General features: G+C 40.9%; 1 protein-coding gene across 3 annotated transcripts; it reads left to right on the top strand.

The window, feature by feature from the left end:
* The first annotated feature begins 1177 nt into the window (after positions 1-1177).
* DDX18 (DEAD-box helicase 18) lies at positions 1178-24804 on the top strand. Of its 3 annotated transcripts, none has more exons than XM_036023639.1 (15): positions 1178-1353; positions 2988-3368; positions 5626-5766; positions 6706-6841; positions 7208-7308; positions 7428-7627; positions 7719-7833; positions 10424-10563; positions 11737-11898; positions 12225-12377; positions 13065-13178; positions 14821-14877; positions 15473-15650; positions 19317-19458; positions 20771-20974. In XM_036023639.1, exons 1-14 carry the CDS (start codon positions 1269-1271, stop codon positions 19454-19456), a joined length of 2103 nt encoding a protein of 700 aa, XP_035879532.1. In that variant the 5' UTR covers positions 1178-1268; the 3' UTR covers positions 19457-19458; positions 20771-20974. The 3 variants fall into 3 exon arrangements, with proteins under 3 accessions (XP_035879532.1, XP_035879533.1, XP_028389281.1); XM_036023640.1 differs by having other exon boundaries at positions 1179-1353; positions 20788-24804; XM_028533480.2 differs by having other exon boundaries at positions 1179-1353; positions 19317-20974.
* Positions 24805-26200: the final 1396 nt, after the last annotated feature.

The raw sequence follows: 26200 nt of genomic DNA, 5'->3' as shown, positions 1-26200 counted from the left end.
TTTTTTATGACAAAATATAATATAAAAAGAATTAAAATATTAACAATACCATGTATACACATATATATTTAAACTGATATCTATTTAAACTGTGTTATGTGTGTGCAGCTGTGTGTGTTTGCAGGCCAGTTTAAATTTGTGACTCATCTTTTAGCCTGCCTACTCATCAGCAATCTAAGCACATCATGATTCGTTTGTCTTGATTTTCCAGACCAATTCAATGTGATTTCTCAGTCAATTCATTCATCTTCTGTTTAAATTGCCTACAAGTTCTCCCCCTCCCTTCTTCCCCATGATCACAATCATCAGCTCTTGCCCTGCCTCTTCAAGTAAACAAATTAATTCAGGTTTCATTGACCCTTCTCATTATTGCTCAGTCCAAATTGGTTACTGCCAAGGGGGATTGGAGCATATTTGTAAAGAAAAATATCAACTTTATAAGAACTGCCCAATTTGTTTGCAGTCATAACTATTTTTAATTGTTCTATACACTCCTCTCCCCCACAGAAAATAAGTAGATAAATAAAATAAGTGGCCTACTAGATAGCCAAACCATAACTTCTGTTCTAGACTCCTAGATGGTTCATGGGTGAGCTTTGGGGATTTATAAACCTGTATTTCAAACTGCAGCCAACCCACTAATATTGCAGTGATATAAATTTAAAGGCATTGTCATGTGAATTTTAATGGCTCAGAATAAAATAATGGAATGGAAAGAAACATATGAGTGAAACACCAGAGTAAGGGTATTGTTTTGAGGAATGTTATATTTATGTGACTGTGTGTACCAAACAACACGGAAAATATATTTCTAAGGAGAGTGGGCAAACAAGTTTGGAAACACACGAACAAAACTTGGACTTAATTCAACTTCTCCAGTTGTCCATGGTCCAAAGAGAGCAAGAACATAAAACCGGAGACTCCCTTAAGGGGCTCCTCTGGGGTTACTCAAATTCTACCAGGACTCCCAATAGCTTAGATGCCCTTTCAGCTCTGGCACAATGTGGACCCGGCACGGGCGCGGGCGCAGGCTCAGGCCTCCACGCCCCTAGAGGGCGATGAACAGAACCTGGTCGCCAAGGGTAGCTCGGCGCACGCGACCGGAAGCATTTCCACCCGGGACACATTTTTCGGTTCACAGGCCACGAGCGTTTCCTGTGACGTATTATCTGTTGGCAGAGCTGATCACGTGCTGTGGGAGAGGAAGTAACGTCATTCAGGAGACCAGAAGCCTGGCTGTGGCGCCGCTCTGAAGGTGTTCCATCAACATGTCTCATCTACCGATGAAACTCCTGCGCAAGAAAATCGAGAAGCGGAACCTCAAATTGCGGCAGCGAAACCTAAAGCTACAGGGTGAGATGCGTTAAGCTTAGCGGCGCCTCGGTTGCTGTGGGAGCCCACGCACAGCCGTCGCGTTCTTCGAGTGTCACCGCGGCTGCGGAGTGGCGTGGGCAGTGTCCCTGCGAGCACGTGTGCGTGTTGATAATGAAAAGGCAGCTTGGGGCACCCTTGAGTCCCGTCTCAAGCTGGTGCTGACTCGGCCGTGGCCTCACAACTGTCGTGACTGTCTGACCACCTTCTTCCACCTCTGCTTCCTATTCTATCTTCCTCACCACCTTCAGGTTCCACCTCGTCCCCACCTCTCACCCATTTCCGATTAGACACGTGGAACTTTATCTCCATGCAGCTTGCATTTACATTATCTATAATTGATATGTACATTTTTTCAAAAGAAGCTCATCGTCACCCTTTTCACAAAAGTATCCTGATAACGTTGCCTTCCTCTGCCCATGTCCACTCACTCCCTACTCCGCTTGCACACGCATTTACAATTCTAAAAGTGCTACACGCATACGTCGAACGCAAAGCCTCTTTCCAACCCTGTTTCCCCATCACTTCCAACTTGAGTTTATAAATTACTTAAGGGCTTCTACATATTTATATCTTTCACAAACACATGTAAAAAGGATTATACGTGAATCACCTTGCTTACCTAGCATCCTGACGGTGAGCCACAGGGATTGAAGTTGTTTAGAGTAAGCGTTTTCAGCCCTATATAATAAGATGTAAACCCACGAAGGCAATTTTTGAGGACTAATGCTTTTACCCCAGTTGGTTTTCAAGAGAGATTGATTTATTGGAAGAAGCCTTGGAGGAGAGGGAACGTTTGTGGGTTTTGGAAATAATATTTTTTGAAATTCCTTTGTATTTCCAATTACTACTTTTTGGTAGTTAAAGGAATGGCTAAAATAAAAGATGGTGTTATTTGTTTCTGTAAATAAACATGGAAACTTTCATAAAGACATTCTTGGGTAGTTTATGTAAGTATTGGGGCAAATGTGTGGTTTATTCAGCAATTTTCAGTTCACTAGGAAAGTTGAGGGAGAATGTTTTGAAGTTGTATTTATATTAGAAGTACTAGTTGTGTGAGTAAGATGTAAGTTGTTTATAATATATCTGTTAGTCACACCTTTATCAAATACCTAGTAGTAAAATGTATTTTTTATAACTACTATTGTCTAGCCCTGGCTGTTTAAATATTTAACCTCATAAAGTTTTCCTGTCCTGGACTTTTTACTCCTTAAGGACAGAGATGGTGGTTTTCTGAAGTAAGATGCAGCTTTCCCTCTTACAGCATTTTTCTGTAAAGGAAATTTACTTGCCCTGTAGTGTAACATCATAAAATTGCAAGTGGTTTTAATGATAAGCAAGAAGTCCTCAAATAATGTTTTGTTCAGTGTTATTGGTTGTAACATTAATAAGATGCCCTAGGAACTTAACTTTCATTTATATCAATTAGCCAATGTAAAATCGGTTGCAGTTCCAAGAACCTGTCAGTGACATTAAGTGAGAATTTAGTGTTTATGAAAGGAAAGTAAAAGCTAAATCATTTCAGTTCTGGAAGCCATGGAATTTCTCATTGGGGATTACAGTGTTTCTAAGTATACTTCTTTGTTACAATGTGTTCTGTTTCTGCTTTTGAACAGGGGTCAGGAATGTGAGCCTATCAGAAACTGAAAATGGAGATATGTCTGAAGAAACAGTAGGAAGTGGAAAAGTTAAAAAATCCTTAAAACAGTCTATGAAGGTAGGTTTATCAGCAGCCCAAAATGGAGATACATCTGAAGAAACAATAAGAAGTGGAAAAGTTAAAAAATCTGTAAAGCAGTCTATGAATAAGGGTTTGTCAGAAGCCCAAAATGGAGATACATCTAAAGAAAAAGTGGAAAATGTAAAAGTTAAAATATCCCCCAAGAAATCTACCATATTAACCAATGGGGAAGCAGCAGTGCAGTCTCCCAATTCAGAATCAAAGAAGAAGAAGAAGAAGAAGAAGAAGAGAAAAATGGTGGATGATCATGAGCCTGGTAAGTATTTCGTTTCTGAATTTAAGCTGTTTAAACTATTTTTCGGTTGTCATTCTTCCTTTATTATTATTGTGCCTGCATGACATGCAAGACACCCCTCTGTACTCACTAGTATATCAGAAACTAGGCTGGTAGCTAAAGGAAACATGGTGGGGGGCAGTCAGTTTAACTTTCCTCAAAATATTGAACAATGTGTCATGCCTTTACATTCTTTAAGAACCTTAAATAAAACCTGACACTTAAGAATCTCCTTAGACATTTACAAATTTGCTCTTCTATTACCTGGACTTTGTATGATAAACACAACATACCATGACATAGTATTTTAGGTGTGCCTGTTTACAAAGAGAAATGTGGAGTTATTGATACTAAAGAAATCCAGGCTGGTAGAATCTACCTCCTTGAGCCTTTTTTTTTTACATTAATGATTCTTTTTAATTATCTATTTTTTGCCCCCCTTTTTTTTTACCATAAATTTCTTCCTTTTGAAAAGAGAGTCAGTAATAATTTGGACATGCAGAGTGCACAAAATAGCAATTAGGAAATGCCTGGATAAATAGAATAGTAATTTCCAAGTGAGTATGATGGTCAGGATAGAATTAAGTGGGAAGTGAAGTGAAGTGTTCTTTTGGAAGACGATTGGATTTGAATAAGCTTAGGTGAAAGGAAAGGCATTTTAATTGAGATGTGAGCAAGCAGAGATTTCAAGGGAAGATAGAAAAGATATCAGCAAACTATTCAGCTTTCCACCTATTTTTGTGGCAGGGGGGAAGCTTTACTGGAACACTGCAATACCTAGTTGTTTATTTGGTCTTTATGGTGACAGACCACATGGCCTGAAAAACCGAAAATGTTTATTATCTGGCCCTTTTAGCAAAACTTTTGCCAACACCTGGGTTAGAATTTTGTTTATGTCTTATCTGAAATAAGCTCTCATTAGAAAGGAGCTTTGAGCTTTTCCAAACATGTATGGCTATCTTCATGCTGCCTACAGACTAATGTACTTACAGGTTATAAATTGCATAAATAAAAAGTGAAGCAAGATAGAGAAAAGCATGAAGGTAAGACCTTACAGTTTTTATTTAAAAGTGATTGTCATTGTGTTCTAAAGTTATTAGTGCCTTTAGAGTTCTTTTTCTAAGTATGGCTAAGAAAGTGATTTATTTCTATTCTCAAGCACTGAATTTCAGGGCTGGGACTTTTAAGGACTATTTTAAGGAAAATACAAGTGATAAGTCATGAAGACCAGCTGATGGTATCCATGGTTTTTGAACATGTGAGTCCTGCAGACATGACCATTTCCCAGAAGGATGGTAGTAAAGTCTAAGGAAGAGGCCAGTTCTGGGCTACAGCATCCTGAGTTCTGGTGTGGCTCAGGTCTGCTCTAACCAGTGTCACTAACTACCGTAAATTGATAAAAGCCCAGGATGGTAGTTGACCCATTTGACCCAGAGAGACTTTGAAGATGTGATGCAAGTTGTGAATATAGAAGTAAAAAGCCAGGAGGCCTTACCTTTTCTTCTCTCAGCACTTAAATTCAAGGGCAGGCCAGTTTTTGTCACCTTGCTACGTGAATTGTTGCCCCTGCTTTGTAGTCTTATTTTTAGTGACATGAAGAGCCTTTGGTATTTCTGTTCATCTTTAAAACAAAATTAGCTTTTATAGAAAAGGTAACATTTATGGTATGGGAGGAAAATTATGAGTTTTGTTTTTTTTTTTAATATTAATGATACGCTTTTTTCCCCTCAGTGAAGTATTATAGAACTTGGAACAATTAGAATACTTAAATTGCTTAGTTAGACTCTTTTTTAAAAATGGTTACATAAGGAAGTTTTGTTGGAAAATCTGGATATCCTACTGGGTTTTTTAATATAACCAAATCTTTAATTATGAAAAAAAATTATTAGCAAATAAAACTGAAAATGTGTTTAAGTTTTGAAAATAAGCCTCTTTAGCCCTGGCCAGTGTAGCTCAGTGGATTGAGCACTGGACTGTGAACCAAAGTGTCGTAGGTTCAATGCCCACTTGGTGCACATGTCTGGGTTGTGGGCCAGGTCCCCAATGTGGGGTGCGCAGGAGGCAACCACACACTGAGGTTTCTCTCTCTTTATCCTTCCCTTCTCCTCTAAAAATAAATAAGTCTTTTTAAAAAAAAGGAAAATATGCCTCTTTAAATCATACATCTTTTGTTTTGTGATCCCATTTGGTATTTTTATGTCAAGAAAAAAAAGGGGGTGTTTTCTTTTTTAAAACAAAGATACCAAAAAAGCAAAAACTGAAGACAAAGTGGAATTGGAAGAAGGTACCCAGGCTCCAGAAGAAACAGAAACCAGTGTGGAGAAGCCAGACGATGGAAAAGAGGACTGTAAAGTGCCTGGCCTGCCCCTGGGACTGACAGGTAACTTGTAGAAAGTTTTCCAGATAGATCTCAAAAATTCCATACCTCTTTGCATTTATAAGATTTGCAGTTTTAATTGTGACTTTTACCTGGAAAAAGTAAGGACTGACAAATTTTTTATATCTTAAGTGATGCGTTTTATTTTCCATATTGTATCTTAGTGTCTGTTTATTTTTTCCTTTACTCCTAACAATATTTTAATAATGCACACAAACAGCTTCTGGGGTCCTTTGTCCCTTTGGTTTATCGTTTTCTAAAGTTCATTCCCTGTTGTAGTAGGAAAATTATTGGCCAGAAGTCCGGAGACCAGAGGTTTAATACTGGCTTATTACTGAGAAAGAAGGTAGAGGCAGGAATTAACAGTGTTGAAGAACTTGTGCCCGGTTAACCTCCTGTGGCCTTTGTTTCTGTATCTGTAAATTCAAGAGTTTAAACTAGAATTGGTTGCCCCTAACCAAGAATGTTTGGGAGTTACCTGAGTTGTTTGGTTTGTGTTTTTGTTAAAATATTGAGGCCCCACCCCAGACCTGCATAGTTAAAATTGCAAGGGTTATGGCAGTAGTTCTCTGCCAGGGCAGTTTTGTCTCCCAGGTGGGGTTGCTGCTTCACCTGCTGAAGAACCACACACCTGATACGTAGGTTTAGCCTAGCAGGTTGGTTCTGTCTGACTCGGTTGCCTTTGGGAATGAGATTAAACACCCTTTTGACTGACTTAACACATGGTTTTTATTATACTGATTGTTTTTACTTATTTCAGATTTCTTTAAATATTTTATATTACATAGAAATGATTGGAATTTAGTCTCAGTGGAGAAAGCTATTATAAGCTTGACTACAACCCAGTAATGCTTTCAATCAGCAAAACTAAATTAGGCAGCTCCAGCTATATGAACTACTAAAAATGATAAATGTGCTAATAATAAACTGTCTTCTGTCTAGGAGCTTTTGAGGATACTTCATTTGCTTCCCTATCTAATCTTGTCAATGAGAACACACTGAAGGCAATAAAAGAAATGGGCTTTACAAACATGACTGAAATTCAGCATAAAAGTATCAGACCACTTCTGGAAGGCAGGTATGATTAACATTGATTGATGTTTGACCATTAGTATCTCTGTTTTTAGTGCTAGCAGTTTGGAGAGAAAGTTCCAGTGTGTTCTATTGATTTTGCACTGTGTTGGTTTGCATATCCAACCTGCATTAAAGACTTCAAATTATTTACTTATGTTTGAAGAAAAGTGTTTACTTTTGTTTCGTATTATGATTCTTATTTCTAAGTTAGGTTGATTTCAGTGATAGAAAAGGTAGCAACTTTGTCTTTCTTACTCCTATTCTGCCTGGGAGCCTAAAACCTATGTGATTGTGCCTGGTAGCTATTCAGTAAGTATTTGATAAATGAGTAGACTGTGTCTCTCTCCTCCCTTCCCTTTTTCATATTCAGGGATCTTCTCGCAGCTGCAAAAACAGGCAGCGGCAAAACCCTGGCCTTTCTCATCCCCGCAGTGGAACTCATTGTTAAGTTAAAGTTTATGCCCAGGAATGGTAAGCCATTGATCCAATTGTTTCTGCCATTGTCTGACTAGAAATTTATTGTAGCTGTTATGAACTCATGGTGATAATTACAGTTTGACTTTTACCATATCTCATTTTTTGCTTTTTAGGAACAGGAGTTCTTATTCTCTCACCTACAAGGGAACTGGCCATGCAGACTTTTGGTGTTCTTAAAGAGCTAATGACACACCATGTTCACACATATGGATTAATAATGGGTGGCAGTAACAGATCTGCTGAAGCACAGAAACTCGCTAATGGGATCAACATCATTGTAGCTACACCAGGCCGTCTCCTGGACCATATGCAGGTAAGAAAACACTAGTGTGTAGTGCCTGTCTCGTCTTGTGTGGCACAACCTTGACAGCTAATGGTGTTTCTTTATCCTTTTGTCTTGTTAGAATACCCCAGGGTTTATGTATAAAAACCTACAGTGTCTGGTTATTGATGAGGCTGATCGTATCTTGGACGTTGGGTTTGAAGAGGAATTAAAGCAAATTATTAAACTTCTGCCAAGTAAGTAGTAGCATCTACATGTGGCTTGCAAAGTAGTTGCTAGAAGCAGGTGAGGGTTGTTCATATATGAAAAATATTAATACCAGAATTTTAATATAGCAAGTGCAGTAGCTGTGCCAATTAACTTTAGAGGTAGTTTGCAATATAAGTATCAAAATTACTAGTAACTTAATATAGTGGTTTTGCCATTTTAGAGGCTTAAGGCAAGTTAAACAGCGTTATGTCTCTCATCCACCCCAATTCTCCATCTTACTTTTTCTTTATCTGACATTTCCCAGGTAGCCATAGACTTGTTGCCTTCTGTGTGATATTTGAGTTATACATACCTTGATTATAGTACTTGTAACATTATAAACTGCTTATATCTGTAATAAGGCCATTATTGCACTCATTATACAGTTTGTTTTGTAATGCTTTACTGGCAATCTGTAGATATTTTAAATACGCAATTTGATAAACTTTGATGCTACACATGTGAAAACAACTACATCTATATAGTGAACATCTCCATAACCCTCAAATGTGTCTTCACGCACCTTTGTAATCCCTCTCAGCCTCAGCAGGAGCAACCTTCACCTACGTCCAACAGCTATTCACACACATAGATTTCTCCCAGGCAACTGTTAATCTGCTTTCAGTCAGTGTAGATGAGTTTTCCAGATATTTATGAGTTGCAAACATTCATCTACAGCTTTTTTTATGGATGCTTATTTTCTTTTCTCTTGGGTACCTACTGAGAAATAGACTGGCTAGTGTGTATTTAACTTCTACCGTGTTACATTCCCATCAGCACTGTACAGGAGTTCCAGTTCGACCTATTAAGTCTTGAAATTAGGTAGCATTAGCTCCTTTGTTCTTTTTTCAAAATTGCTCTGGCTACTCTTGTCCTTTGCATTTCTATATAAATTTTAGAATTAGTTTGTCAATTTCTACTCCCTAAAAAAATCAGATTAGGAGTATATTGAATATAGGTCATTGGTGGAAGACAGTATTCAGTTCAACATATGAATAAGGTACATTTCCATTTATTGGCCTCTGACTTCTCTCAACAGTGTTTTTAGAGTTTTCAGAGTGCAGGTTTTTTCACATGTTTCATTATCTTTATCCCTAAGTACTTCATTAAAATTTCAATTTCAAATTGTTTGTTTATGGTATGTTCGTATACAGTTGATTTTAGTTTATCCATCCTATGTCTCGCAAGATAATTATTTCTATGTTCAACTGGATTGTTCAGTATGACCCTTCAAATAAGGCTAGCTGATAGATTTTCTGCATAGGCAATCATGTCATCTAAAAATTTAAAAAGTGTATTAAATTCACTTAATATTTTTTTTGCCTAAATGCACTGGCGAAAAACTGCAGTACAGTGCCGAAGACATCTTTGTCTTATTCCTGATCCTTAGAGGGGAGTCTTATTCCTGATATTAGAAGGGAAAGAAAGCCTTCAGTCTTTCTCCACAAAGTACAATGTTAGTTGGGGATTGTTTTCTGTAGATGCCCCTTGTCAGATTGAGGACAATCCCTTCTGTTTCTAGTTTGCTGAGATTTTTCTTTTTTAAAAAATACATTTTATTGATTATGCTATCCCATTACATTTGTCCCATTTTTCTCCCTCTTATTCCCCTCCACCCTGCACTCCCCCCATCCACATTCCCCTCCCGCCCCTATTTCCCCCACGAGGTCCTCCAGCCACTGCCTTACCCCCTGTCCTTTCTGCCCTCTCCTCCCTCTACCTGTCTCTGCCCCTCCTACCAGTCTGAATGAATATTAACTCCTCCTTTAACTCCTTGGTTGTCAGACTTCCATATAGTTTGATTCTGGCAGTTCTGGTTATTTTTTGTTTTTAAATGTGTTGTCCTTCTAGTTGCGCATGAAGGCAAAGTGTATCTACCTACGCCTCCATCCTGGCTGCAAGTCGACATTTTTCAAACAAGAAATAAATGTTAAATTTTGTCGAAAGCTTTTTCTGTGTCTGTTGAAATCATCTGATTTTTTTCTTCTTCAGTTTGTTAATATAGTAAATTATTTTTTTTAATTTTCAAATATTAAAGCAACCAATCCTGCATTCTTGGAATAAACCCTACTTGGTCATGAGTTATCCTTTTTTTATATTGCTGGATTCACTTTGCTAAAGTTTTGTTTAGAAATTTTGCAGATGTGTTCATGTGTCATTGTCAGGGTAATGGCAGGCTTCAAAGAATAAATTGGGAGCTAAATTCTCTTTAGTGTCCTGGAGAGTTAGTAAAGAACTGGTAGTATTTGTTCCTTAAATATTTGAACTCACCACTAGAGACCGATAGGGATGGAGTTTCTTTACATAAAGTTTTTAAGTATAATTTCTTTAGTAGATGCAAGGCTGTTCAGGTTTTCTGTTTCTTGAATAAGTTTTAGCAGTTTGTCTTTCAAGGAAATTGCCCATTTCATCTAAGTTGTCAAATGAACATAAAGTTGTTCATGACATTCACTTAATATCTCTAGTGATGTCATGTCTCCCATTTTTGAGAGTTCTACTTAGGAGCATTTGTAGTTATAGAGCAGTTCTAAGGAGTCACTGAAAGATTCGGGTTATTTTTACGTATGTCTGTTTCAGCACGCAGACAGACCATGCTATTTTCTGCCACACAAACTCGAAAAGTTGAAGACCTAGCGAGGATTTCTCTGAAAAAGGAGCCATTGTATGTTGGTGTTGATGATGATAAAGCTAATGCAACAGTGGATGGTCTTGAGCAGGTACTTATTATCAATATCTTAAATTTTAAGGATTTTTTTCTTTGGTGTTTCCTTCTAATTGTTTAGAGTATGCCCCAGAAAGCAGGTGGGTTATTGAACTTTTAATTCCAATATAGTGAATTTGGGTATTGGGTCTCTGGCTTTCCTGGTTAAGGTATCTTGAACTCTGAATAATTTTTTTTAAAGATTTTATTTATTTATTTTTAGAGAGGGAAGGGAGGGAGAAAGAGAGAGAGAGAGAGAGAGAAACATCAATGTGTGGTTGCTGGGGGTCATGGCCTGCAACCCAGGCATGTACCCTGACTGGGAATCGAACCTGTGACATTTTGGTTCGCAGCCCACGCTCAATCCACTGAGCTACGCCAGCCAGGGCCTAACTCTGAATAATTTAATTAGCTGTCTTTACTGTCTCTTAATACCACTTGCCATGTAAGAAGCATTATTAGCCACTACCACATATTGATGCAGTAAAATAAAAGTTGATTGTTTTAATCTCTTGCTGTAAGATGTGAGGTAAGTTAGAAGATGGAGAAGCTGGTTTCAGACACGTAGCTTTGGAAAATAGGAAATGAGACAAAGATCCAAACTAGGTTGATTAAAAATAGAATTTTCAAGTAGAATCTTTGATGAATAAAATATTTTCTGCAACAGTTTAGCTTAAAAAATTCTTACTGGTTTTTATTTTTTAAAAGTATGTTCATCCAGCTTTGTTATCTTGTTTAGGATTACGCACTTAAGCTGTGGTTATTTGAGATCTTGCTATTAAAGACCTTTTGAAACATGAATCATTGATATATCCTTTTTTTTAAATTATTTTATTGTTGTTCAATTATAGTTGTCTGCATTTTCTCCCCATCACTCCCCCAATATATCTTCAGAATTCCAGTTAGTGTTGTTAATATGTTATGGTTGCAAGAATTGTTGGTAACCAGTAATCTCAGAAATATGTAACAAATTTAGTGTCCAGTGATTACAGCCTGTTAAAGGAATCAGAAGTGCTTAAAATAGCCTTATTTTAGGAATCCTTTATTAGAATGATGGCATGATTTTACTACAGGTGGAGCATGACACTCTGTGTGCAATGTTTATTAGTACATTCATCAAATTACTGGCTAATGCAGCTGAAAATGTCCATTTGGTTATTTTATATCTGTTCATTTCAATTACATCTAGGGATATGTTGTTTGTCCTTCTGAAAAGAGATTCCTCCTGCTCTTTACATTCCTTAAGAAAAACCGGAAGAAGAAACTAATGGTCTTCTTTTCATCTTGTATGTCCGTGAAATACCACTACGAGTTACTGAACTACATAGATTTGCCTGTATTGGCTATTCATGTAAGTGATTATGAAGTTGATTAAAAACAGGTTGTGCTTATCAAGTTACATAGATTGTGGAGTTCCAGGTATTACTCTCCTCTAAAAATAGGTCAGTCAACATTAGGTGATTGATCCTGTGGGGGAGGCAGGGAGCTCTGCTGGGTGTTGAAGGGTGAGAACCACAGAGGAGTAAGAGACATCACCTACTTAGGAAAATTACAGGCCAGGGAGTGAACTTGAAATAAAGTAGGTTCGCAGCTGCACAGTTTGGGGGTTCTACATCTAGACCTCCCCAAAATAGCCTTAAGTTTCCAGCTGTAATAGATGTTTTGGTTTGATTCTAGGGAAGGCAGAAGCAAAATAAGCGTACGACCACATTCTTCCAGTTTTGCAATGCAGATATGGGGATATTGTTGTGCACAGACGTGGCAGCCAGAGGGCTGGATATTCCTGAAGTTGACTGGATTGTTCAGTATGACCCTCCAGATGACCCCAAGGTAACTGGCATCTTTGGAGTTTCTCAGAATGGCTACATTAAGGAGCACACTTCCTCTCCTGGTTCCCTGAGGAATACTACATTTGACATTCAGAAGCTTATTCCTTAGTTAGTCATGTTTTATTGTACAGTAACTTTGCAATATTTCTCTGGTGCTGGAAGTATATAGGGCTTTTGCAGGACCGAAAGGGCGCATGTAAAACAATTTGAGAGGCCTCAGTGGAACTTAAATTAGGAGTGTTAACATGTTTGGAATGAGTTGTTAAGAGCAGTAGGTGTCAGAAGGAAATAAAATTTGCTTACAGAGATAGATAAGACTCTGTACTATATGTAGTAAAATAAGTTTATTAAGTATTTTCAACAAACAATAGATAAGATAAATTGCCAGCCAGCATTTAAACATGTTTCAGAAAGCCAATTTGAGGATGAAGCACACTTACTGGTCATTTTATTAGATCGTAGAGTTCATGTGACTAACATGACCAGCTTTCCTTGGGCCTCAGTCATCATCCTCCTCAGGTGTGGAACGTGAAGAAGGAATGATGGACTCAACTTTGGGAACAGCCCTGGGGGAGGGGCAGCATCTCATAAAGAGGTACAGACACACTTATGTCCAGTGCCACACAAGTCCTGGACATGCAACCTGTGGCAGTCAGTTTGTAAACCCAGCTTTCTCTCTCCACTAAAGGAATACATTCATCGTGTGGGAAGAACAGCCAGAGGCCTAAATGGAAGGGGGCATGCCTTGCTCATTTTGCGCCCTGAAGAATTAGGTTTCCTTCGTTACTTGAAACAGTCCAAGGTAAAGACCTTTGCTTGGATAATCTTAAGTTGGGAATGAATTCCTCTTGGTGTAGGTATTGTTGGCCTGTGCAGACGGCCTGAAGCACAGTTTCTAGAAGTGTCTGATGAGTCATTTGCTGCAGTGTTATTAGAACCATTGTTACAGAAGTAAACAAGATTTCACGTGGGTCTGGACCAAGAAATGTGAACAGAGAATACTACCCAAATGCCTCATTTCTTGTGCTCTAGTTGGTCAGCAGTGTGTCTTGTGTCCTCATCTCTCCTCCCCTGTTCCCTACACCCCATTTGAAACCACCTCCACTCCTTTAACTCTCCCTCACACCTGAGCATCTCTCTGCCTCCTGCTCCCCTTCCTACAGTCTTGTCTGCATCTTTTACTCCTGGTGTCTTTGCCTCTTAACCTCACCGGAAGCAGTGGGGAATCTTTATTTGCTCCTTCTTCTCTTTCTCTCTCTCATTCATCAACTCTGCTCTTCAGCCAGTCTCTCCCTTACAGTTAGCTCTTTACCATCTCAAGTGTTTCACTAAGAAAAATAACTTCAACCCTAAAATTCTGCCACCTCCACCTCCTACGTGGCTACTGCCTGTTACCGTTCTTCAGTCTGCCATTTTGAAAAATGGTTCCTGTTTTTTCCATTTTTTTTCCATTCACCCTGTTGTCCACTGTCCCTCATCTGACTCTATCCCACCAAATCTGAATTCATTGGGATTTTAAGTGGCCTCTTTGTTGCTAGATGTGGTGAATACTTATCATACCTTCTTTTCCCTGTCATCTGCCTCCTGTTGGTTTCCCTGGCACAGCCTTGCCACGTGCAGTTTCTTCCATTCAGTATCTAGGAGGAGTACTCAGAAATTGCCCTACACACTTTCACTTTTCCTGTGCAGTGCCCTTTTCCTGGTTCTCTAAATTTCCTCTGGTTTTAGGAAGCTGTTGTCTTCTGGGAAGCATCACTGACTCCTGCCTTCATGTTTCTGCAGCACGAGTGCTCCTTGAGATGTTGCCTCTTATCTGTCTCCCTGTAAGACTTTAAGTTCTTTGAGGGCAGAGCCCATAGCCTGGGTACTATTCCCACCCCACCCCACCCCAGCACCTAGTACATGTCTGGCACTCTTCCAGTTATCCAGCAAGTGATGGCTGGCCAGAAACCCTTCCTATAGGAACCTATGGTCATCGTGACCTCTGGTGTCGCAGACTCCCATCAGAGGGCGGTGTTGTGTCAGGGTAGCTCTCCTGGCATGGATTTTGAGCTAGTGTGCCTCCTGACTAGAAGCTTTGTGCTGCTTCACCAGGGAAACCCTTGTTTAGAGAAAAGGGCTTCTTTGACTCATCCTGAAATTCTTCACCTTCCTTTTAGGAAGATTCTTCAGTGTAGTTACGTGTGCTTTGCAGAAGTAAGATCAGACTTTTCCATTGGCATTGGGACGCAAGTGAGGGCAGGTTTCTGTGCCAGGGGAACCCCAAGGCCGAGTTGTTGTGTCACTTTTTCAATGCCGGATAAGCCGTCCCGACACCATTGCTGCCTGGCTTCATCATTCCCCAACTGCTTGTAGGGCTTGTCAGCTTTTCACATATCTCATCATCTAAACATCTGAATATTGATCCATCCTACTTTACTGACATTCACGCTTTTGTTTTCTAGGTTCCATTAAGTGAATTTGAATTTTCCTGGTCCAAAATATCTGATATTCAGTCTCAGGTTTGTTTGGTTGTCTGTCTGCCTGTCTCAGCCTCATTCCAGCATTGCCTCTGTAGTGTTCCATTGGCAATCATTGTCTTCCTGGCCTCCCTTTTTTATTATTTATTTATTTATGTATGTGTGTATGTGTGTATTTGTTTATTTATTTATTCTCCTCAAAGGATATGTTTATTGACTTTAGAGAGGGGGGAAGGGAAAGAGAAACATGAGTGTGAGAGAGAGACATCGATTGGTTGCCTCCTATAAGCACCCTAACAAGGTATCAAACCTGCAACCTTTTGGTATACAGGACGATGCTCCATCCAACTGAGCCACACCAGCCAGTGCGAGTCTCCTTTTTTTATTAATGACAAATTAATTAATGTGATCATTCGGGTTTCCTGCTACACTGATACCACATTTCTTTCTATCTCTGTGTTGTTTCAGACCATGCCATTACTGGAACTTCATAATTAAATCTTACTGTGGCATGGTTTTGCAAATATTACAAAGCTTGGGACAAGTGTATTGGGACAAACTTTTTTTGTAAGGTGGTTTTTCTAATATATATGAAATCTGCTGTCTTAATTAAAACCAATGTTTCTTTCCATTTCAGCTTGAAAAATTGATTGAAAAGAACTACTTCCTTCATAAGTCAGCCCAAGAAGCATATAAATCATACATTCGGGCATATGATTCCCATTCTCTGAAACAGATCTTTAATGTTAATAACTTAAATTTGCCTCAGGTTGCTCTGTCATTTGGTTTCAAGGTGCCTCCTTTTGTTGATCTGAGTATCCTTTTTGTTGTTGTTAGGAATTCATGCAGGAATTAAGGAACAAAAGCTTGACAGGCATTTGGGTTTAGCACTGGGCCAGTGTGTGCTCTGGCTGAGAACTGGAGGAACGGTGTCCAACCTGGTCAGTGCTTATGAGGAAGCAGGGATTAGTTATAGGAGTGTGGATTACACAAACAGGACAGGATATGACTTAGGCCTTAAAAAACACAAAGGAATTTGTCAAACAGAGCCAGAACACTGCAATCTGAAGAAAAGCACAGAGGGAGGAATTGCAAAGCTCCGCTGTGTGAGGTCCTCAAACTGTTGCAGAGCTTCACTGTGTGAGATCCTAAGAACCCACGTAGGGAGACTGTGGTGTAGCAAGATGGTGTATTTGTGGGGAAGGCTGCCCCTCTGTCCCCTCTCCATTCGTCCTGCAATGGAAAAAGTCCCACTGTGTCTTCAGCAAGGCCAAAACAAGAGCTAGTGTCCAGAGTTCCTGCTTCATATTAAAGCTCAATCCTTAGGAGCCCACACAGTCTGTCTCAGGCCCAGTAGCTGCTAGACCCACAAGGTCACATGCTCCTGGGTGAGAGTATATGAACTGGACTAGTGTGGGTTCCCAAGCGCGAGCCTCTGTTCCCCTGGGATTATGTTAGTTTGGGTTTGGGACAGACCAGGTGCTTTTTCAAAAGAACCAATCAATTTCCCATGCTTTTGTGGGCTTTTTGATGTTTCTAGCACCTAGTCAGACTGACAGGCCTGTATGGTCCAACTCATCACCCCACCCAACAATCTGGTATTAGAGTCAGGAATGGAGGAGTGTCAAATCCCTTGGCAGAGAAATGCTGTAATCCCCTGGACTGTGAAGTTGTGGTTTCCTGTTAAAGCAAACCACTTTATGCTTCCCAATTTATTAAGCCCAATGTCTAATTCCCTTTGGTGTCCTTCCTTTATTAGTATCTAGCTAACTACCAACAGTAACAGCTTCCTTGTGTGACGTCTTCAGGCTATTGCCAGGCTTCACTGTATGACAGCTGTGGAGGAGCACAATGCCCTGAAGCTGAAGAGAGGAGACAAACCTTTCATAGGGCTTTTATCTTCTCACAGCCATCTGTATAAGGAGGTTGCAAGATCAGCAAAAGAAAACTTAAGAAGTACTAAAGATAAAAGGCAAAAGGAATATCTCCAGTTGATTCTGTTGGGACTTTATAATGTGTGTTTTATTATGACATTTTCTTTTTTTTTCTTTTTTTTTTTTTTTTTTTTTTGGATTTATATTTTATTTTATTTTGGGTTTCTTTTTTTAATATATTTTATTGATTATGCTATTACAGTTGTCCCATTTCCCCCCTTCTCTCCCCTCCACCCTGTACCCCCCTCCCACCCACATTTCCCCCTTTAGTTCATGTCCATGTGTCATACTTATGAGTTCTTTAGCTTCTACATTTCCCGTACTATTCTTGCCCTCCCCCTATCTATTTTCAACCTACATTCTGTGCTACTTATTCTCTATACCTTTTCCCCCTCTCTCCTCCTCCTACCCCCCTGCTGCTAACCCTCCATGTGCCCTCCATTTCTGTGGTTCTGTTCCTGTTCTAATTGTTTACTTAGTTTCTTTTGGTTTTGCTTTAGGTGTGGTTGTTAATATTTGTGAGTTTGCTGTCCTTTTACTATACATGTCTTTCCTTTATCTTCTTTTCTTAGATAAGTCCCTTTAGCATTTCATAAAATAAGGGCTTGGTGATGATGAACTCCTTTAACTTGACCTTATCTGAGAAGCACTTTATCTGCCCTTCCATTCTAAATGAGAGCTTTGCTGGATAGAGCAATCTGGGATGTAGGTCCTTGTCTTTCATGACTTGGAATATTTCTTTCCAGCCCCTTCTTGCCTGTAAGGTCTCTTTGGAGAAATCAGCTGACAGTCTGATGGGAACTCCTTTGTAGGTGACTGTCCCCTTACCTCTTGCTGCTTCTAGGATTCTCTCCTTCATTTTTACCTTGGCTAATGTAATTATGATGTGCCTTGGTGTGTTTCTTCTTGGGTCCAACTTCTTTGGGGCTCTCTGAGCTTCTTGGATTTCTTGGAAGACTGTTCCCTTTGCCAGATTGGGGAAGTTCTCCTTTATTATTTGTTCAAATACGTGCTCAGTCTGTTGCTTTTCCCCTTCCGATCCTGGTACCCCTATAATTCGGATATTGGAACGTTTAAAGGTGTCTTGGATGCTCTTAATCTTTTCCTCAATTTTTTGAATTCTTATTTCATCATGCTTTCCTGCTTGGTTGATTCTATCTTCCTTCTGGTCCACTGTATTGTTTTGAGACTCATATTCCTTCCTTTCACTATTGGCTCTCCTCCGCGTGTCTTCCTGCATCTGTTTTATGGTAATCTGCATTCTTTCATCTAAATTTCGTCCAAAATCAACCAGTTCCGTGAGCTTTCTGATCACCAGTGTTTTGAACTGTGCATCTGATAGATTGGCTAATTCTTGGTCGCTCAAAAGGATGAGTCCCGGGGGACTGATCTGCTGTGTTGAAAACATTTTTTTTTTTTTCCCCTGCCTCTCCTTTTTTTTTCCAGTCTGGTTGCTCTTGTTACAGTGGGGGGCGGAGCCTTAGGTGTTCACCGGGGCTGGGCGCCCCAGTCGCTAGATTATGACGTTATATGTGGGGGCGAGGCAAGAGCAGGAGCGGGGCGGGAGAAAACAATGGCGGTAGTTCCGTACCCCTGGACTCAGACCCTTGTCTGGGCTTCCGGGCCGCGAGTTCTGCCCTGGTCCACAATCGCTACCCCTCTGGGTCTGCCAGCCGCAGCTCGCGTACTCAGGGATCACCGCTGCCTTCTTGCGTGCCGGATGGCTTTTGCACCGATTTCGCGCCAAACCTTCCCCCGACCTCCGCGTGCCGCCGACCTGAGCCAGCCCCGCGCGCCCGCCGGCTCGTCTTCTCCTACCAGTCCAGATGAACGCGTCTACTTCAACTTCTTGGCTGCCCGACTTCCATTCAGATAAATCCTCTGCCGGATCTGGGTGTTATTCTGATAGTAAATTATTGTTGTAAATTATTGTTTTTCTAATCTTGGTTGTACGAGGAGATACGGTGCGTCCACCTATTCCTCCATCTTGCCGGAAGTCTTATTATGACATTTTCAACAAAAGAAACTGAAGCAGCTAAAGTAAAGCCTGCTCAATAACGCTATGGTGTTAACTTCCGACTGAGAAAACCAAATTTGGGTTACCACCCTCATTGTAAGCACTGAGTAAATGCCTACATGTTCAATTATATGAAAAAAAAGAACTCCACTCTTTTAAGCATTCCTTAATTAGCCCCGAACAGAGGTTAAAGTCATTTGTCTTGACGCATGGAGTATTTTTGTGTTCCTATAAACTTGATGATTTACCTCTTACAAGTAATTGTAATTGTCTTGAGTTTCCTGTGTGGAGAAAATAATGATGGTTATACTGGACTTAAAATCACTCCTGCTAATTTTAGTCGGCAGTCAACATGAACACTCCTAATTTCCTGTAAGTGTGTTGCATAGGCTAATGTTTGTACATTTCCATGGTTCAGGGAGGGGTTGTGGTAAAAGGACAAGAGTGTTCATGCTGCTTGGTTCTCCGTGTAGGTGTTACATTAGAGTTCTATCTGTGTGTTGCTTGATTTCCTTAACATGCACCTTTAGATGTAAACAGCAATGAAGGCAAGCTTAAAAAGAGAGGAGGTGGTGGTGGATTCGGCTACCAGAAAGCCAAGAAAGTCGAGAAGTCCAAAATCTTCAAACACATCAGCAAGAAATCTGACAGCAGACAGTTCTCTCACTGAAGGCACGTCCACCTTTCATCTTCAAGAGCTTGTCCTGAAATGATGTTGTCTTTATTGCTCTAACAAAGAAATTCTTTACTTCAGAATTTGGACTGACCTAACGAGTATAAGTTGACTTGGGTTATGAGCACTGGGCATTGATATTTCTAGCAAGTCTCTTATTTCAGGTTATAAAATAGTTCAGTTTTTCTTGATTTCCCAACAACAAAGCAAAGGATCTTTTTGGTCTTCGTTGTGATTATAGTTTTTTTCTTCTCTATTTGTCGCTGTTTCTCATTCTTTTTGTAACTTTCTGGTATCTGAAGATTTCTGCAGCATGGATTGCTACGGTAACCTGATATAAAAGGCGGGCGACCTAGTACACTGGACAGGAGGTGATGGTGGTGGTGACAATGCAGGAAATAATCTCGGTTTATTTTTTGGGTTTTTGTTGTTTCTTGGGCCTTAATGATACTTCTTGACCCCTCCTGAAAATGCTGCTGTGTAAAAGGGCAAAGAGCTTTTGTAAATACCTAAGAAGCACCTTCAATTAAAGGTAGCACTGACTTTTATATATATATAAATATATATATATATCAGATATTTAAATAACGATCCTTTCCTAATTTTATTGTTTTAAGAGCAAGAAGTACGAGTTGTTAACAATTTGAATAAAATTCCCCTAGCAGTTCTGTTTGGAATGAGAGGAGATCTCAGACTGCTGAGCCTTACACCAGTGCAGGTGCAGTAGGCTTCCATTCTCCATGAGGCAATTCAGCAGAGGCCTTTAAAAAGAATAGGATTCTCATTCAGATTTGTTCTAGGTGATTTGGGGTTTTGCGAGCCCTTTCAACACTGCAACGCATTTTGGGGAGGGGTGCTTGAAAACAATTGCCTGTTTCCAATCTTTGAAACAAATATACAGTGAAATTGAAAATGAAGTCAGAAAGAGCAGGGATTTAGTCAGATGTAGTTTTTTTGTTGTAGGAGCTCTTGATTTATATTTTATGTTTTAGTTCTAGTGTGTCTCAAGTACAAAATGGTGGTTACATTTTGTAGCAATTTAAAACCAAAGTTGCTAGCATCATTTTGTTATTGTGCCAGCTCATATTTATAAATTCTTGTTAAATATATGTGTACTGAGAACATCAGATGTAGATAAAACAGTCTGATAAATAGTATTCTAGAAGGGAAAGAAAAGAATGATATCCTGCAACTGGGTTCTCAACTGTCTTTGAAGCTGGACCTGTCTTGAGTTTCAGACTTGGATTGCTAGACTCCTCACATTTACTAACTCTTTCTTTATCCATGACTTGTTTTTCTTTTTTGTTTCAGAAATAACCATGTTTCAGAAAATACACAAAAGCAAAAAGAAGAATATTTAATCACTGAACAGAAGTAAAGACTGAATATTTTCGTATATAACCTTCCAGTGTTTTATATATATACTTTTAAATTTTTTATCAGAAGTGAAATCTTCTACCCACTATTTGTGACCAGCTTGTTTCATAACATGGTATTTTCTCGTGTCATTAATCACATCAGTTTTGTGTTTCATTTATTAATACACTTTGTTAACCGTGCTTGGTCCGCCTGGATTTGGGTTCTAGATGTCTGATTGTCTCAGCATTTCTAAGAAAAGGTGGTAGAACGATTAGCTTCTACTATAATAACGGCTAGGGGCATCCAGGCAACCAGACTTGACCAACCATGCCAGGATTTAAATCCTGAGGGAACCAGTACTAGAATCAGATACAAGGTCAGGGTAGCACCATCTGCAAGGCTTATTTGTGTAAGGAGAAGGCCTCCTTGGGTCCCTGTGCTAAGAGCACAGTGGCTGGTGGCATGTGTGGAACTGTTTACTTGACAGGTGGGATTAAGTGGCTTTAGCCAGGAAGGTTTGGCAGCATGGGCAGGGAGCCAAGCAGATCACTACATGCCAAAGAAACCTTTGGATCCTCTGGGCTGCAGACAGTGATAAGTAAGTAAAGCTGAATCCAGTACCCCCAAAAGGATCTTACTTATTCAACTATATGGAGCAGTTAAATGAATGCTCTAGAACCAGAATACCTGGATTCAAATTCCAACTGTGCCTCCTATTTTTCTGGGCCTGTTAAATGAGTGAAAAACAAGGTAGGAAAACCTGTTTTATAGGACTGCATGAATTGAATGAGCTAAGTGCTTAGGACAGTGGCCAGCACAAAGTACCCTATCCATTAGCTGTGTTGATTAACATGCATCCTGCATGAAAAGTTTGCTGCCCCACAGTATCAGATTTGAGGACTCATCAAAAATGCTGAGCCAGCTTGGGCCTTTGGTATACAGACTAAGGACTTCTGACAGTCTGGATCCCCTGGAATTGAAGAAGGTTCCCCGATCCTGCAGCACCTTTCTAAGGCAACTGTCAAGTAGATTAATGCAGTTTCAGGGGTACTCTGATTTGCACTGGGTGTTAGGTGGAGGGATCAGCAGAGTGCACTTGGATAACCCCAAGTCACCATGGATTAAACAGCTGTTAGATGTTAGGAACTGTGCACAGGACACACATGCTGTAGCCAAGTTCCTCTTAGGAGCCTGGTTACAGTCTAGAGGAGATAGAAAGGTGTTGGGAATGATTGTAAAGTTTTTCAAGTCATGATGCAGATAGATAGAAAAATATACAAGCTGTTTCTAAGCCTGGAAAACCTCATCCTTGAGTTCTGGTGCACTTCGGTGGATGAAAAGGTGATGGAACCTTCTCTGCCTATAGAGGATAGGCTTCTGTCCTGGTCATTAAGTTCCCAAATGCCAGTTGTGCTACAGACAAAACATTTTTAAAGATTTTCTTGCCCTATGTCTAGGAGATTCTGATTTAGGTCTTTGGCAGGACAGAGGAATATGGATGATTCTCCCGCACAGCTAGATTTGGGAATATCCAAACAAGAATCAGTACATGCAGAACCTCTTGCCAAACTGCATAAGCTGTCATCTTGCAAAGTGGATATACCTAACCTAGGAGATAGGTTAGTATGTTTAGTCATCCACAAACTAGGGTGGCTCAGAGGGGACTTGGGCTTTCCAGAGGGAACAATTGTTTAAATGTCTTTTGTGTGAAAAAGCACAGTGTAGGATGGCGTAACTACCTGGCCCTCATGCTCCCCCAGCCAGCCAAGTCCCCAAGGTCCCCCAACAGTGCTCTATTAAATTGGAATTCAGTTGATTAATTTCATCCCAGGAGATAAAACCGATTTGTCTTATCCCTGTATCCGTGAAGAAAGCCATTCTCTCCTCTAGGATTCATCTTCATCGGTAATGCAGGGGGAATGGGAAATTTAACTGGCTGACTACAGTTAGTGGGCACTCTGTTGTGAGGGCTACCCAGAGTCTAATCCTGTGTTTGGAGACTGTCATTTAAGTCCTGGCGAGTCACTGAGATCACTTCTCATCAGAAAAGTTGAAAAGCCCCCCCTACAGCCAGAGCAGGGCCGTGACCTGGGTTTCATTGGCCAGATGGACACTGAGTCAGGTAGGAGTAAGGGAGCAGAAGCAAGGGGTGGCTTCTTCATCGAACTTCAGAGGCAGCTGCAGGAAGCAGAGGTGATGGCATCTGTGGCTTTGACAGCAGCACGGTGCTTAACGCGGAATGGTGGCTGGGTGGTACTGCGTCTTACCCACCTACCCCTAATTCTGCCTGGTTTCCCAACAGAGTTCTCTAGCCACCCACTGTGGCTTCACTTTCCAAGTGGCTCTTCGTTGCTCATAACTAAGAACCTCTAACATTCGTCGTCCTTAGACTGGGTTTCCTTCTGTTGGTGGGTGAAGTGTCTGATGGCTTCCCACCATTCAGGCTCTCCTTGCCCAGAGCCTTCATGCTCTCCAAACACGGGAAATGGTTGATTGGGAGCAAGGTCGGGACTTGAAACCCGTAAGGCAAGGGTGTGTTGAAGGAAGAACGAGTGGCAGGCTCACCCCACCTCCAAGGACAAACCTTGGAGAATCTGGCCTGGATCCAGAGAGTTTGGAGGCAGGAGGAAAGTGGGCCTTCAGCATTACTCAGCCTCCACAGGAATATCCGTGCAGGGAAAAGGCAAGGCTGACCATCCTCCCAGTCAGGCAGAGCTAGGGTGAACCCTGGCCTCACCCTTTCTGTGCCTCAGTTTCCTCATCTACAGAAAGGGAACAGGTGATGGGAGCACAGGGTTAAATCCCCTAGAGACATTTAGCATAGAATTGAGGAGTTAGCTCTCAGAAATGACAACTATGGTACAGTTGCCAAGGATGTCAGAAAAGCAAGACAAAATGTTTTCTAGGACATACTTGCTTTCTCATATCCTGTCCTCACCATCAGAATATCAAAGTCTCTGATGCCTTAGGCCAAAATAAGTCTCTGGAGGAGTGTCACTGTTTCTGATGCCCAAATCTCCCAACAGAGGGCCTCCAGCCAGGGGTGAGGACCCTGTGAGGGGAGCTGTGCTCTGAAGGGGGCCCCTGGAGGGGTGGGACTGGAGGTGGATTGATCCTCATTTTGGTGGCTAAGGAGGTCTGTAGGGGATCCTTTTCCCAGCTGGAGAAAAAGGAACCCAGTAGGGCAATAGCAGGGACAAGGCACTGCCAGGCCCCATCATCCTCGGAACATGGGCTGAGGAAGACAGTAATAAGTCTGACGCTGGAGAAGCCAAGCTCCCAGCGAAATGCTTTCCATACTTGAACTTGAAACCTTCCAGCAGTCCTGGAAAGGACAGGTAGTATACCCCAACATTACAAAGAGGAAATGAAAGCTCATTAGATGGCCAATAGCTGTTAAGTAAACAGCCTGGCCTGGAGACTAATGCTGTACTGCTCAGCCCTAAAACAGGCTACATTCCCATTTGTGGAGCAGCTCCGAGGTGGCTTGAGGCAGGCTTTCCTCTTTTCCCCAAGAGGGAATGCTTGAGTCCTCAGATGCAGACGGGAGAGTCAAGCGAGCACCTAGGCACCTGAGCCCTAATGCAGTGCTGGAGGTGCTGGGCAAGGGCACAGAGGCTGGCTTGCAGCCCTGACACACCAGTAGCTGTGGCTACCTGGCGGCTTTGATTGAGGAAAATAAAAAAAAAACTCCGTGTGAGCAGTGGCCTCAACTTTGTTCAGATAACAGGTGTTTGAGCATCTACTGAGTGCAGGATGCTAGGGGTACAGGGGTGATTCCAGTTCCATTATAGAAGCTTACTGTGAAAGGGATATGAGATAAATATGGGGGAACTGTACTAAAAGGAGAAAATAACCATCTCCAAGGGCTAAATGATCAAGAACAGCTTTGGGAAGGTGATGTCAGAGCTGAACCTCACAGGAACTGGAGCAAAGTGAGTGGAGGAAGAAAGGTGTTCAAACAATGGGAGCAGCATGATCAAAGACTAAGAGGAAGCAGCCAGGGGTCACGTGTAAAATAAGAACGGCATCATCAACCTCACTGGACTGCTGTAAGGATTCTGTGAACCAGTATGGTAAGCACTTCAGAAATAGCTGCCATTGTCAGAGCACGATGTCTGCTTTGGAAGACAGTGAGAACTCAGAGACATGAGGTTAGGAAGCAGACCCCTGAAGTTTCCATTTGATTTGCAATGGAGAGAAAGATGCAATATCCACTTTGCATTGAGATTAATCCTGGCAAATGTTTAAGGTGGAAAGGATTAGGGTGAAACAAGGTGGGGAAAACGGAACAAAAGAAGGAACAGATATGAGAGACATTGTGACACTGCAGTTCTCCAGACATGACCGCTGATTGCTGTTGGGGTGAAACTGGGGTGGTTTGAAGAAGATGAGAATGTGATGATGGGGTGGTGGAGAGAAAGGTGGTCCCACTAGCAAATACAGAGAAACTGATGTGTAGCCTTGAGCATGTAACGTTAACTCACTAGCTCACTTTCCTCCTACCACAAAATAATCTCTATCAAGATTACTGCAAGAATGAAACAGATCCACAACGTAAAGCAGCTTTTGTGTAGCAAGGAAAGCAAAGACTAAACAAATGTTAGCCTCTCTGTTTGCCATTATGTAAAACGCTCTTACATTGTCTTGTAATTATTTCACGTGGCTAAGCTTTAGCTTACTGACCAGTTCATCAGCATAGATACAAGTACTTTCAAAATCTGCAATTTAAGTTCCTTATAGACCATTTTTGTACTTTGTGCTTATATCTGTGTCTCATACTGCAACTTTTTCGTTCTTTTGCCTCTTCATCTAGAACAGTGGTTCTCAACTGAGGTTGATTTTGTCTCACAGGGGACAGTTGGCAATGTCTGAAGACATTGGTTGACATGATTGCGGGGAGGATACCACTGGCACCTTATGGGTCAAGACCAGGGATGTTGCTAACCATCCCTGTGCACAGGACAGGCCCCCACAACAAATTATCCAGCCCAGATGTCAATAGTGTGATGGGAAGCCTTGATCTAAACAGTCCTTGAGTGCCTGGATGAGAAAAAACTAGACCAGTGCAACTTTCTCAAACACAATTTGAAATTTTAGGAGTTGCAATATGATTACTGAAAAAGATGGAAGCTCATTAATTATAGCATCTTCATCCCAATGATATTGTCAAATATTCTTGCTTCCCAAACCCTGGAGCTGCCCAGCCTCTCACATCTCTAAGCCTGGTGGTCGAGCCTTCCTTTTGAGTCAGTGAGCCCTTTCCTTAAGTTAGACAGCCACTGAGTGCATTAATAGAGAAGGGGAGGGAGCAGAAGAGGGAGAGAATAAGATAGATAACCTAAAAGTAGGAGGAGAACCAAAACAATGAACTGATATAGA

The sequence above is a fragment of the Phyllostomus discolor genome, chromosome 4, assembly GCF_004126475.2.
Source record: "Phyllostomus discolor isolate MPI-MPIP mPhyDis1 chromosome 4, mPhyDis1.pri.v3, whole genome shotgun sequence".
Taxonomy (NCBI): Eukaryota; Metazoa; Chordata; class Mammalia; order Chiroptera; family Phyllostomidae; genus Phyllostomus; species Phyllostomus discolor.
Note: the sequence above shows the minus strand (reverse complement) of the source record. Positions and strands in the feature narration are given on the sequence as shown.